The sequence below is a fragment of the Leiobunum rupestre genome, chromosome 5 (assembly GCF_980474605.1).
Source record: "Leiobunum rupestre chromosome 5, qqLeiRupe1.1.hap1, whole genome shotgun sequence".
Classification (NCBI taxonomy): Eukaryota; Metazoa; Arthropoda; class Arachnida; order Opiliones; family Sclerosomatidae; genus Leiobunum; species Leiobunum rupestre.
This window is the reverse complement of record NC_143388.1, coordinates 55,955,408-55,970,195: the sequence shown is the minus strand read 5'-3', so window position 1 is coordinate 55,970,195 and position 14,788 is coordinate 55,955,408. Positions and strand designations below refer to the sequence as shown.

Genomic DNA, 14,788 nt, shown 5'->3' with positions numbered 1-14,788 from the left:
TCAAACTTTCATGGAAACAAGGCTACCAGGAATGGCACTGCCTTGGAACCGACAGCGAGAAACATTTATCAGGACATTCATGGTCTTAAAATTGATCTCGTTGGAACGGTGATATCCGGAGAAGATCCATGGTTGTCGGCTAGTACTGATGGTTTAATTGGCGACAATGAAATCTTCGAAACCAAATGCCCTACCACGCAGGAATTAAACAAGCTCGTTGATAGCAATTAATATGATGTTAGGAAAAAACCTAATGGAGATCTGTATTTGCATCCTACGGGAAAAAATGGATACCACATTCAAGTACAAACTCAATTATTTTGTACAAAACGAAAAGTGTGCCATTTCTTTGTTTACACTACTAATGAATCTGTTCGGGTGCTTGTTAATTACAACGAAACATTTATGATAGAATTATTAATGAGAATGCGTAGGATTTATTTTAATATGTTACCTTACTTGGTAGATACATTTGGTAAAGGGAAATTAACATTACATAGTTTAAAGAAATTTTTAATTACTCTTAATAAATCTGATTGAAGGTACAGTTATGCGTTGTTTTTAGTTAAATATTCGGGTTTTTTTACCACTTATCGATGGTTGTAAATTACACAGTGCAGCGCAAACTAATACAATTTTGTCTATTTTTTTGGAAAAATGTAATGGTAAAACACCTTGCAGTATTCTATAACATTTTAGTTTGTTTATTACCCTTTCTACTTCTATTCTAACGGTGGATATTCTTCTTGTTCGTGTTATGTCTTCTTCTTGTAACTGTTGTTCATTGTGGGTGAAAGCTGGAATATTTAATTTCACTTGTAAGAAATCTAAATCCTCTTGAATAGTAAAACCTCGGTCCGCCATGACCTCATCACCTGGCCGGAGCAAGCTATATAATCCACTGTCCCGGGTAATGAAATTATCACTAGCTCGCCCACCGTAGCATCGTGATACATGCATTATGTAACCTGATGGAGCTATTGTAATAAGTTTCTTTGCAGTATTGTGGCTCTTATAGTTACTGTAGGTAATTGCCCTTGGTCTTAACTTTCTGGGTCTTTGGGTAAATATTTCAGTGCAGTCGATAATGCAAGTAGTGTTAGGATAGTTGACTTTAAATGCGTGTGGAAGTGTACCTCTAATAGTTTCCCTAGGGAGCCAACATACCACATCAGTAATATGCTCATATCGGACATCAAGCCAAAATTTAAAAATACGTCCAGCGAGTGATCCCGAAATATGGAACCGTCGCCCTAAATCTTGGAAGAGCAAATTAAGCCTTAACTTCATTAAAACGAGAAGTAACTGATCCGCTATTTTCAAACCACATATTAATTCTAAATTAAAATTCGTCATCATAGCTACTAAATAGTTGAACTTCAGAATATCTAAACCCGTAACGAATTTACAATCCTTAGTAGTTAACCTTTCTTCGCAGTCGTGCATATCCAGCTGTGTTCCAACGCTGTGTTTGGAAGTGCAAAAACTTGCGTCGTTTTGCTTCATATAGCTATGATCTAACAAAGTCAAGTCTTCCCATTGTGTTCCAATACTAGAAGTCTCTACTCTCTCCTCACAGCTACATGGTTTTACTTCATTAGTATTGCTCTTCTTCGTAACACTTTCAGCGCTTTGTGAGCAAAACACGTTCGTTAATATTTCCTCAGATACATCCATACTACTTTGCACTTCAAGGCGGGTATTGAAACTAGTTTCTTCTGACCGACTTGAATTAAAACTGAGTTCCCACTGACAACTTAAATTAGGTTGGCCACTTTCATTCTCCTTGAAAGTAGAATTCAAAAACACATCTGAAGTTGATTTGCTAGTACATTCGGACATGCTTAAGGATAAGACAGCTGCTTTTCTTTTGAGTAACGGTCTACCTGGAGTACATTTGAAATTGTGACCTAGGTTAATGCTAGGATACGGATGAGACTTCGTTGGTCTCCCATCCAGGAAATGAAGAGAGCATACCTAACAAAAGAGATTTTAAATGATTTGATTCTTTATTTAAATACGTTTAAACCCACCACTGATCTTTTCCGGGGGCAATAATCTTTTCTTTGAAGAGCATATAACCATTTGAGCCTGTCAGCTTCATTAGTAGGGAATAGATGAAAGGAATATGGAACGCAGCATGGACAATATCTCCTTGGCACTCCTAAGCCTTGAGCATCGGTATGTAAATCGCAAAAACCACTTTTCCACTCTTTTAAATATCTATCAGTACTTGTACAATTCACTACCGAACAATATCGAATTCCAGTGGCCTTTTTCACCATCTTATTGAAACCTTCCCTAATAAAACTTTCCCTAAAAATAAACTAAAACTTCATTACGAGCCGATAATTTCTCGACGACACCGGACTCTTTTCGTCCTATGGGAAAGGGCGTTTCAAAGGGAGGCGTGTTTTTATATTCTCTTTCACCCCATGTTTCAGCATGCTCAAGCCTACGCTCTCGTTACGTCTAAGTATACAAGACATACTGATATTGGGAGCTTAGCTTCGTATGTGTTGAAAACAAGTCGGCCCAGGCCGTAATATTAGTTCCACATCAGTGTATTCGAGTGGGCAAACCCATACACCCTTAGTAGACACAGGTAGGCAAACTAATACAAAAACTGTTGAGGCTACGTGATTTCTTATCGTTTGATATATAAATTTCCATCCTAAGTTAAAGAGTGGGTGCCGCCCACCCTCAGGATACCCGGGTGGGCAAACCAATTTAAAAGCGGTTGAGGCCATGTGATTTCCTATCGTTTGATATATCATTTACCATCCTATGTTAAAGAGTGGCCACTGCCCACCCTCAGGATACGCGGGTGGGCAAACTAGTACAAAAGCTGTTGAGGCCATGTGATTTCCTATCTTTTGATATATAATTTACCATCCTATGTTTAAGAGTGGCCACCGCCCACCCTCAGGATAGGCGGGTGGGCAAACTAATACAAAAGCTGTTGAGGCCATGTGATTTCCTACCATTTGATATATAATTTACCATCCTATGTTAATGAGTGGCCACCGCCCACCCTCAGGATACCCGGGTGGGCAAACCAATACAAAATCTGTTGAGGCCATGTGATTTCCTACCATTTGATATATAATTTACCATCCTATGTTAAAGAGTGGCCACCGCCCACCCTCAGGATACCCGGGTGGGCAAACCAATACAAAAGCTGTTGAGGCCATGTGATTTCCTACCATTTGATATATAATTTACCATCCTATGTTAAAGAGTGGCCACCGCCCACCCTCAGGATACCCGGGTGGGCAAACCAATACAAAAGCTGTTGAGGCCATATGATTTCCTAGCGTTTGATATATAATTTACCATCCTATGTTAAAGAGTGGCCACCGCCCACCCTCAGGATACCCGGGTGGGCAAACCAATACAAAAGCTGTTCAGGCCATGTGATTTTATATTATCTCGGTGATTAAATTAGTATTTTCTTAGAGCAGATATTTAATAGGGATTATTAACAACTGCATAAATCATATTATTGCAAGAATGTATTTATGTACTAAGAATATGGCAAGACGGAGATTCTGTCCCCATGGTCGCATACTTTTCAGCTTAAGGGCCGGTTGCCAAAGTGCTAGGCAAAGTGCTAGCCCATTGAAATTAACATTTTTGATTCTAGCAAAGCAGACTTTTGCAACACGCCCTAAGTTCGACTGCTTTGGATTTTTTGGTCTCACTCTTTCAAGTAGACGCGAGCGTAGACGATTCCAATCTTTTACTTTTATTGTTCTATGAGACCAAATTGTTTTTTTCGGTCACTTTCCCTTTAAGGGGGTTGTTCGGAGGGGGCGGAAAATAACGGCACTGCGTGCGCGTCAAAGAGTTCTATCGAATGAGACCAAATCGCTGGACCAACTATACAAACTATACAAGTTCGCCAAGAAGGCGATAATATTATTTTGTGCCACACATAAACGACTTCGATAAGAAAGTGCCACACTTATTTATTACTTCGGAATATACACGGTTTCGATAAGAAAGTGCCACACTTATTTATTACTTCTGACCATACACGGTTTCGATAAGAAAGTGCCACACTTACTTATTACTTCTGACCATACACGGTTTCGATAAGAAAGTGCCACACTTATTTATTACTTCTGACCAGTGACCATACACGGTTTCGATAAGAAAGTGCCACACTTACTTATTACTTCTGACCATACACGGTTTCGATAAGAAAGTGCCACACTTACTTATTACTTCTGATCATACACGATTTCGATAAGAAAGTGCCACACTATTTTTGTTACTTCTGACCATACACGGTTTCGATAAGAAAGTGCCACACTTATTTGTTACTTCTGACCATACCGGTTTCGATAAGAAAGTGCCACACTTATTTGTTACTACCATATGTAACATAATTACTCATAAGTGTGCCATAAAAGCATTTTCGTTAATGAAACCTTGTTCACGGATATGACGTAAATTACGTCACTTACAATTCCGTGACGAAATACGCGTCATCAACTTTACTGATGGGAAACGGAAGTTAGTGAGAATTCCTCGCGAGTTTCTGGCTTTGCCTATGTCAAGTTAAGTTCGTGCCTCGCGATCACATGATTTCATTTCCATGGTAACCTTTTCAATAGCGCAATCATTATAAGCATTTTTGCATTTTTGGGTCCGCTTAATGTATGTTCCGCGTGAAACAAGGTCTCATTGAATTTTTTTTAATGGAAATGTTATACAGAGGCATACTTATGAGTAATTATGTTACATATGTTACTACTGACCACACACGGTTTCGATAAGAAAGTGCCACACTTATTTATTACTTCTGACCATACACGGTTTCGATAAGGGGGGTCAAAATTGTGCCCCCTGTTTACCTGGCAGACCTGAAACTGGCCATCGGGAAACGTTGTGTAGCCCCACACTGTAATTCAAACTTCCCGCCACGCCCTTGTCCCCTTCGTGGGATTCCACTGGGTTGGGGGCGGGGGAGGCGAAGTTTGAGGTTAACTTGACCCTAAAACGCCGTAAATATACGTAAAATAACCCGGAAAAAGGAACGGGAATTGCGACAACTTAACATGACAAATCCCACCGCGTTGCAAAGAAAGACTAGAAATTCCGAGTAAAATTTGTACAGAGCGGTGTGGCTTGGTTGGTAAAGGCGTCGGTATTTAAGATAACGCGGCGAGTGGCTATCTGTGTTCGAGTCCCAGCGCCGCCAATAAAATAATTTATATAATTTATTTTTCTCAGCTCCATCTACCGTGTCGTTGGTTTCCACACCAAACAAACAAACAACACTTAACGACAATCCATCCATAGCAATAGTCCCACTTCGATATATCACGGACTGCAAATTTTAGAGGACGAGTAAAGCGTTGCCTTCCCCTGTAGAAGTTTGGTTTCCCCGCGCATCAATCACTTCGAAATAGAGAGAGTCCGTCAAGGTCATTTGTACCACGTGATCTTGAAATTTCAAAATGGCCCCCGTAATACGCTGTTTGCGCCCAGTCCTTACCATTTTTAATTATACATCAGTAAATTAGTTAAATTTAATTTAACAAAATCTTCCAATCAGTCTCCAAGTGATATATATATTGTATAATGCCATAAAAATGCCAAAAACCAAACGGTGTATGTATTCTTTATGCCCAAATAACACCGTTACTCATAAGCCTCGGACTTACTTCATACCATTCCCTCGGCCAAAAAAAGAACTAGGCAAATGCAAAGAATGGATCGCGAACTGTGGCCGGTTTGATAATCAATTGGACAGAGAAAAAGTTGCAAAAAAATCTTATTACATTTGCAATGAACATTTTGTGAGAGGTGATGGACCAACGTCTGAGAATCCAAGCCCTATACCGTTTCAAGAAACGCCGGAAACTTTAAATCTTATGGTAAGTTTAAACACCATTATAATTTTTTAATAGTTGAAGTCATATTGATGTAATGTAATTGAATTTTAGAGTCAGTCATGGCCATCTGAATCTTTGGAAGAAGTTTGTATACGTGAAGACGAAATGTCTGACGGTGAAAATCGAGATCAACAGTTTAAAAGTGTCCTAAACTCAATCATGATAATAGATGACAGTTTTGAAAATCATGATTTTACTGATAAGAGTTTGGGTGTAAATTCATCTATAATACCAAATGACAATACTCCATTTAGTAAACAAACAGTGGCCCAAACAATTTTTGGAAAATGTATACCTAAAAATTGGCTATTGACAACTACAGACGATGGCCTTGTCTTCACAATTCAAAACATAGATAAATGACTAATTACTAAATCATACTGTGTTAAAGATCACGAGATCCGAGGTACATTGAAGATTCATGGAAAATAAATTACGGAAAAACACCCATTATTAAAGCCGTTGCCTGAAATTACATGTGTAGATGACTTGCTGAAAGTTCTGAAAGCGGTTAATTATTTTCCTCTATGCACTGGAATTATTCAAGAAGACCTCTTAAAACATTTTGAAATAAAGGAGAAAAGTCCTGGCTTTAAAAACATATTTGATGATGCTCTTCATTCCATTTCTTGCGAAATTGTTTTAAGTAGGTCTAAGAAGCAGAAGAAAATTAACTTGCAAACAAATTACTTGCGTGATTCCTGTACAAAGTATCGCAGACTTTTGATAAACAGTATTATTCGACAGCATAAAAATGTTACAACAAAATCTGGCGAAAACAGAATAAAATATTTACCACGAAGCGAATTGATCTAAGAAAGAAAATTAAAAAAATCAAGAGCAAGATTAAGAAAGATAATAAACAGGATGGGCAGTATTTCCACGATGAAGATAGTAAATTTGTTGTACAACAATTAGAACAGCAAAAAAACTCCTTGGCCAAAAATTCCATTAAAAGAATATTTGTTGAACAGCAATTGGCCATAATGGCAACAAAAAGCAAAAGACAGCGACGATGGCATCCCAAAATCATTAAATGGGCTATACCATTTGTTCAATGCTGGAAAGTGGAATGTTCGAGTTGCCCTCAAAACTAACCTTATACAATCATAGCTCTCACGTTGGACTAAATTCGGGGTTCACCAATGAAAGTTTAGCCCAGGCAGCGGAAATGCTTTTCAAAGTATGCCCAGAAGAGCATCAGCAATACGTTTCGGTCATTATAGACGAAATGAAGATCAGAGAAGACATAATTTATAGAGCAAGTACAGGGGAATTAATCGGATTTAGCAATTTGGACGCTACTGGGAATGAAATTTTAAAATTAAGATTTCAGAATGATGATTTGCCTGAAGTAGCAACTCATGTGCTCCATATAATGCTTCGAAATATTACTGGTAATTTTAAATTTCCGCTCGCGTACTTCCCTTGCAAGGAAATGAGTACGGATACACCGAATTGTTTCAGAAGCCATATCAAAACTAAAATTTTATGGAATTAAAGTCTTAAGTGTTATCGGTGATGGAGCAAGCACGAACCGAAAAATGTTCAACAATTTTATTCAAGATGGGTTTTGTTGGAGAAATATCTACGCCTGCGATGAAGAACGTTATATATATTTTATATGTGATCCTCCTCATCTTTTGAAGACAGCGAGAAATGGCTTCAGCAACAGCCACTTTCACACGAAAACAAAAAACCTCATTAAGAACGGAATGGAAATTAAGTGGAACCATATTTTACAATTGTACGAGACGGACTTTCGACGTACCATTAAACTTGTCCCGTAACTCACTAAAGACCACGTATTTTTAGACTCTCACTCTAGAATGAGGGTTAATCTTGCAGCCCAAGTATTTAGTGAAGCAATCGCAAATGCGCTAGAATTAGAGTTCGGCGACAAGTATCGTGAAACTGTGAAACTAGTCAGAATAATTAACAAATATTTTGACTGTATGAACTCAAGAAATTTTAAGGAGGGAATTTTTAAGCGTAACCCAAACCTGCTCCCTTTTTTTTAACGAGAATGATGAACGATTAGAGGTGTATGACAATTTACTGCGTTCATTTATTAATTTTATACCTAAGTTAACTTTTTTCTTATTCAGTGGCTAGAAGGACCCTTTTTGGAATATTTCAACGAATGGCAAAGATAAGTAAATAGATTGCCTAAATCCGTTTCTGCAGCTGAAAAGAAAAAGATGACCCTAAGCCGAGAAACAATAGAGGGATTTCAAATAACAGATAACATTATATTTAAAAAAAATTGATGTAATTTGGTTAATTATAAGGAAACTTTATTCCAGCTAAATCAGTTCCGGCTATTGTACGGTTTCTCCTAAAAAAAGCTAAATTTGTACTAACCAACAGATTGAATCAGGATTCTTTAGAACAAGAATTTGGTAAGCAACGAGGTTCGTGTGTAGGCAACACAAACCCCGATGTCTTACATTTTGCACAAAATGTTGATCGTTTCAAAGATTTGGAGGGAATTGTAAAAGCTCCTCAAACTGGAAATACAGTAGTTGAAAATTAAATACTAGTTTTACTAAAATTCATAAATTTTTTATTATTTATGTATAATAACATTTTACTGAGTTTAGGAACACAATATATCACCAAATGCATTTTAAAAGTACAATCGTAGAGGTTTAAGAAATAAAGATCTCACTAAATGCATTTTGTTGGGTTTGGTTATGGCTTAAGCTAAATAAATATCACAGCCTGTATGGACTATACCTTTTACTTTTAGGGGTAATGTAATTGCACTTTTGTCTTTAGTTTTATCACTTTAGTTTTTCTTGGCCTTGTTCTCCTTTAAACCTTTTCGTAAACTCGCCTGCGATCTAAGATTTTTTTGTTTGGCCCCAAAATATTTTGCACGTAAAAACAGCTGCAAACCATTCCCCCTTAATTTCAGGTAGATTTCTGTAATTTTCTTGAGAATGAAAGCTTCTTTTTCATTTGGCACCTTAGAATGTTGTAACAATGAATTCCATCTTTGTTTTACATTGTCATTTTCCATGACACTTTCTCTTGCTTTTTCTCCTCTTTGGTGATTGTTTTCAGTTAGGGCGGTCCCGTTGTAGTAGGAATCTACAATCTCGTCAATTTTTTTAAAGAAATAGAATGTTTCCTTATTAACATAAAGAAGGCCTCCTCGGTTATTCGATGTCACCCAATCAGTTATTTCCAAGTTTGGTAACTCTTTATTCAGGTACGGCTTTATTTCATCTCCCGAACCCTTAATTGAAAGATTATCTCTGATATTGAAATGTTCCCCAATTTGTTTACACCTACATATGGAATTAATTGTGGAACCAGTAACATAATACAAGATCTGTAGTTTCCTTAAAGATTCTTTGGCGTCAATTTTTACAGGAACTCCAACAATTTTTTCTGGATCTCTTTTCCCATCTTTTTCTACTTTTTCCGCGTAGATTTCTAACTTATTAAGCAGGCACCGAAGCAATTCAGCAGCGCCATATTTTTTAAGGTGATAATTAATACATGTGAAAATCTAGGATTATAGAAAAGACAACAGATTAATTTTTGAATACATAATGTTAGCCTAACATGTCTTACTGGAGGAGTAAAGGTAGATAATACCATATAGTTTCTTCAATAATCTCTTCATTAGACTGCAGACGTTGAGCAGCCCCCCAAAATCCATTGCATTCCTGTGTGGTTATGCCACTTAAATTATCATAGCCTTTTTCCCATACAGGTATTTTATCCAGAACACAGCCAAACTCTTCAATGACTAGAAGTAGTCTACTAGTTTTGGTAGATTTGTCCATCTTAGCCAATTCCCTGACACTAGCTACCAATCTGTCATGGAATTCTTCTTTAGAAATTTCTAGAAATTAAAACAGTATATCAAGTTAAAAATATATTATTAAATGTCAGTTCTGAAACAAAAGTTACTCGAAAAACAAACTTACTTATTTTGGGTACTTTTGTAGCTTTAACTTTTTTTTTCACTGGAGATTTCAGTAAAGCATTTTCATTTACAAGAACCAATTGATTTTGAAATTTTGAACTGAGGACGTACTTGTTACTTGTAGAGTTACTACAATTTGCTCCTTCGTGCTCAGGTAGTGTTACCACTAAATCAACATTAGGGTCAATATCTAATTCTTCTTGTTTATTTTCTGGCCTATAAATATAATTATATTTTATGTCAATATCAAAGCATGAAAGCGTAAGCTTATAATATTATTTCAAAATCAAAGTAATCTAACTTTGCTTCTCATTATGGACTACTACTGAGAACTGAATAGTCTATAATGAAAACCAAAGGCCAAGGTTTACAAAATATTTTATGATAATGATACTCAAGGTTTAATATGAATGTTTTAAAATGAACTAATTTCATTTAGAAACAAATATAGTTATCAGAAATTAATAATACGTACCTTATAGAGTAAAAGTGCTCCGTATGAGTATGATTTTTGGGCTTTAACTTGTTATCTGGAAATCTGGCCGACCGAAAGACACGCGCCATTTTGTTTACTTTAGTTTTTTTTAATGACCTTGAGCGACTCCCGTCAGCCTGATCGGTGAACGGGGCGTAAAATACCTCGGGAATACCTGTCCTCTAAAATTTACAGTCCGTGGATATATATATGTCTCGATGTGGAACTAAAAAGGGTGGAATAGATGTTGTACGTGTTTTGGCGGGGAAACATTGCTGTTTGAATTAAGCAAAATATTAAACTGGTATACCCCTTCGCTTTTTCGCGGTGTTATATGCGCCATATATTAAAAGTTCTAAATTTTGATTAAAATATATGGTCCTGGTCTTTCGAATTTTGAAAGTAAATTTATTTTAATTATTTGACAGTATATTTATTCGAATTATTTTTTAGTATATTTATTTCAACTATTTGATAGTACATTTATTTTAACTATTTGATAGTACATTTATTTTAATTATTTGATAGTAGATTTATTTTACTTGTTTGATAGGACATCTATTTTACTTATTTGATAGTTTATTTTAATTATTTGATAGATTATTTATTTTACTTATTTGATAGTTTATTTATTTTACTTATTTGATAGTTTATTTATTTTACTTATTTGATAGTTTATTTATTTTACTTATTTTATAGTTTATTTATTTTAATTATTTGATATTATTATTATTATTATATGTCATTACGTCTAAGTATACAAGTCATACTGATATTGGATAGCTTAGCTTCGGACGTGTTGAAAACACGGGTGGAAAAAATATTTTAAGTGTTTTGGCGGGGAAAGCGGGTGGAATAGATTTCTTTTGGCGCGAAAAAATTAAGACTTGAGATGAATTCGAAGAAAAGTATGTTTTTTTAAGGTATGCGAGTGTAAGAAAGAATCTTGGTATTATGAGCACAAGAAAAAGTGTGGGAGGCCTGGTTGCAAAGAAGAAAATTGTTCCTTTTCCTCCAAGTACGGCGAGGATTTGAAGCAACATTTGAAGTCGGTGCAACAGTGGAAATTCAAACCAGAAATCAAAACATTCAAACACTAGTCAGGTCAAATGTTTTATGTGTACTTTGTATTATTAAAGTTTATTTTGTGATGAATATTTCATGATCGCTAGCCCCGTATTAGAAATTCGCTTAGTTTCTGTCATCATATGTAACATAAGCACTCATAATATAAAATTGAAAACACATTACGCTAATTGATTAAAATAATAAACAAAAAAACACGTTCATATTGCGTAAGTAAAAGTAGCTATATTTATTTACAATAAAATATGAAAAGGCCGACCAGTTTCGACACAACCTTGTGTAATTGTCATTCTCGCCTTGACAATGTCACAAGGTTGTGTCGAACTGGTCGGCCTTGTTATATTTTATTGTAAATAAATATAGCTACTTTTACTTACGCAATATGAACGTGTTTTTTTTTTGTTTATTATTTTAATAAGCACTCATAAATGTGCAGTAGTGTACTAACGATCGTACAGCCGGAGCAGAGCCAGGTAGGTTCTAACATTTAATGTCCGCACCTTATCCGAATTGGTTCGCAAATTAGCTAAACACATTTTTAACTTAACCAGGGGCGTAGAACCGTGTAGCGAAGAATGTTTTATTGGGGGGGGGTGAAAGTTACTTATCGCCAACCCGAGCTGAGGGGTGCTGTTGGGAACTCAAGATGGGTGCTGGCGAAGGGGATAGAGTTCGCAACTTAAGGAGGGTGCAGACAGACTTTTCGAAATCATTTCGCCAACTCAACGGAAGTTAGCCCTCTAGAAAAAGGTTGAGGGGGGTGGCTCCACCTGCCCCTCCATGGATTTGCCCCTCCGCTTACCTAAAAATTGGAGGCTGGATTAAAGTTGTTGTATCTTACGGCACTGTAATCTTTTGGGAGATAAAACTATTTCGTTATACAATCATTAGCTGTTAATTATTGGGCTCCCGTATTTTCTTGTCGGTGATGCCGCTCCGTTTCGAAGGAATGTACGTTTGTACGATCGAAAATAAACCTTGAACCTTGAACCTTGTTTCTTTAAAGGAAACTTCATACAAACTTAGTCGTAGGACACGGAAAATGAAATATGAAACTAAATTTTCCGCGATTATTGACTAGGATAATTCCATTCGAAAGCGTGAATCGCTGCTAAATGCGGCCAGATTTCTACGAAACTTCTAATATGCTGAATAACGAAATGCAGCGGGCGTAGGTTTTGGCAAGATTTCGAGTCCTGTACTTCGCCAGCGCTTCACATTGGAAACGTCTCTGCCCTTACAGTGCCGTAAGCCCGTAAGATACAATAATTAAAATAAATATACTATCAAATAGTTAAAATAAATATACTATAAAATAATTAAAATAAATATACTATCAAATAAGTAAAATAAATATACTATCAAATAGTTAAAATAAATATACTATCAAATAATTAAAATAAATATACTATCAAATAGTTAAAATAAATATATTGAAAAATAATTCAAATAAATATACTGTCAAATAATAAAAATAAATGTACTATCAGATAATTAAAATAAATATACTATAAAATAATTAAAATAAATATACTATCAAATAATTAAAATAAATTTACTATCAAAATTATATAATTCGAAAGACCAGGACCATATATTTTAATCCAAATTTAGAACTTTTAATATATGGCGCATATAACACCGCGAAAAAGCGAAGAGGTATACCATTTTAATATTTTGCTTAACTCAAACAGCAATGTTTTCCCCGCCAAAACACGTACAACATCTATTCCACCCTTGTTTTCAACACATACGAAGCTAAGCTCCCAATATCAGTAAGACTTGTATACTTAGACGTAAGGAGAGCGTAGGCTTGAGCATGCTGAAACATGGGGTGAAAGATACTATAAAAACACGCCTTACTTTGAAACGCGCTTTCCCATAGGACGAAAAGAGTCCAGTGTCGTCGAGGAATTATCGGCTCGTCCCGAATCCGACCTTTTACACACTCGCAAAGACGTTATAGCAGACGACGTATCGGTGTAAACAAAATTTAGCGTCAAGTAATGGCGGCTTCCTTGGAATTTTCGTGGTAAACAGCGTATAGAAATTTAGCGTCACTCAAAGTTCGCAGCGCGACCCCCGCGACATCTAGCGATAAAAATTTCAAAATTTCAGTTTACTGGAACAAGCTTTTACAGCTGACCGTTGTCGGTACACGTGTCCCCGCAGGTTTTTTTAGGCCTAAAAATTGCAAGTTGGTTCCGTTATCATTGTTTGGTTTTTGGTAAGTTAAACTAAAATTTTCATGAATATAATTGGTCTTAACTAACATATATTATCTAGTAATTATACCGTTATGAGTTTTTGGAATACCTATGAAGAATTGGGCATTCCAAGTAGAAATCATAAAGGCAATTTTTCAGACTCATCTTCTGAATTGACTGAGTCAGGTAGCGATGGTGTTTTTACTTCTGGTACAGTACCCACATTTGACTTATTTTTATCACTCAGTAACCTATCACTTTTTAGATGAGAATGAAGAGGCAAATAAATCATTCGACGAAACGAAAAAGAGTAATCCCTCTAGAGATATGCTACAGTGACTTGTCAACAGGTCTGTAAGGTTATTTTATTTATGCAAAAATTAGTTTGACCTTTTCTGTATTGATTTAGATGAAAACAATAATACTTCTAGTGAAGATGATGTTTTATTAAATGATGAGGAGATAGAGAGGATATTAGGTGGTGCAAAAGTAATTGCAAATCCTCTGAAGGATATCTCGAAGTAAATTCAAATTTAATTTTTACTTGTTTTGAAATTGAGTGTTTAATATCGAATTTCATTTCCAGCATTCAAAAACTTCAAGGAAATAATGTAAAAGTGCCGAGGAAAAGAGCTAAAAACATTATACGAAGTCACATGATTGATTGTTAGTTTAGTTTAACAGTTTTGTACTGACATTCATTAAGATATTTATTAATTCAATTTAATGTTATAGGTAATGATTATGATGCAGAATTTGGTGCCATTATAATGGAAGTACAAAACTGTATGAAAAATTCAAAATTAAACTTCTGTCCAGAAGCTAAAAAGGGTTGTGAATGGCTCACGAAGCTTGACATTCAAGATCTCAATGAACTGAAACGGGTAATTCAGCCCATACTCACTGAAACTGCAGGCGATAATGTTACAATCAAATTAAACACGCTTATTAAAAATAACAAAAGGGTTCAAAAAGTTTTAAATTCCTTGAAGCACACTGCTGTAAGTGAAATATTGCAATATTATACAAATATTTTGGTCATTCATTCTGATATTCTTCACATAGGGTTTCCAAAGATATGGAAATGCAGGGGAGTGATTGGGCCATTAACTCATTAATAAGGAAGGCTGTTGAAGTTGGATCAGCACCCAAAACAAACCGACCAATTGAT

At 35.8% G+C, this 14,788-nt stretch overlaps 1 protein-coding gene across 1 annotated transcript; it reads right to left on the bottom strand.

The window, feature by feature from the left end:
- Positions 1-250: 250 nt before the first annotated feature.
- LOC149945339 (uncharacterized) lies at positions 251-2,285 on the bottom strand. The gene is made up of 3 exons (XM_090176521.1): positions 2,034-2,285; positions 712-1,977; positions 251-274 (listed from the first exon to the last, which is right to left on the bottom strand). The coding sequence occupies exons 1-3, from the start codon at positions 2,283-2,285 to the stop codon at positions 251-253; spliced, it is 1,542 nt and encodes a 513-aa protein (XP_090032647.1).
- Positions 2,286-14,788: the final 12,503 nt, after the last annotated feature.

Coding starts and splice junctions, on each gene's coding strand:
- LOC149945339 (XM_090176521.1), bottom strand. CDS start 2,285: ATGGTGAAAAAGGCCACTGGAATTCGATATTGTTCGGTAGTGAATTGT. Junction 1,978..2,033: donor GCCCCCGGAAAAGATCAGTG/GTGGGTTTAAAC, acceptor CTCTTTTGTTAG/GTATGCTCTCTTCATTTCCT. Junction 275..711: donor TTAGAATAGAAGTAGAAAGG/GTAATAAACAAA, acceptor TTTTTCCCGTAG/GATGCAAATACAGATCTCCA.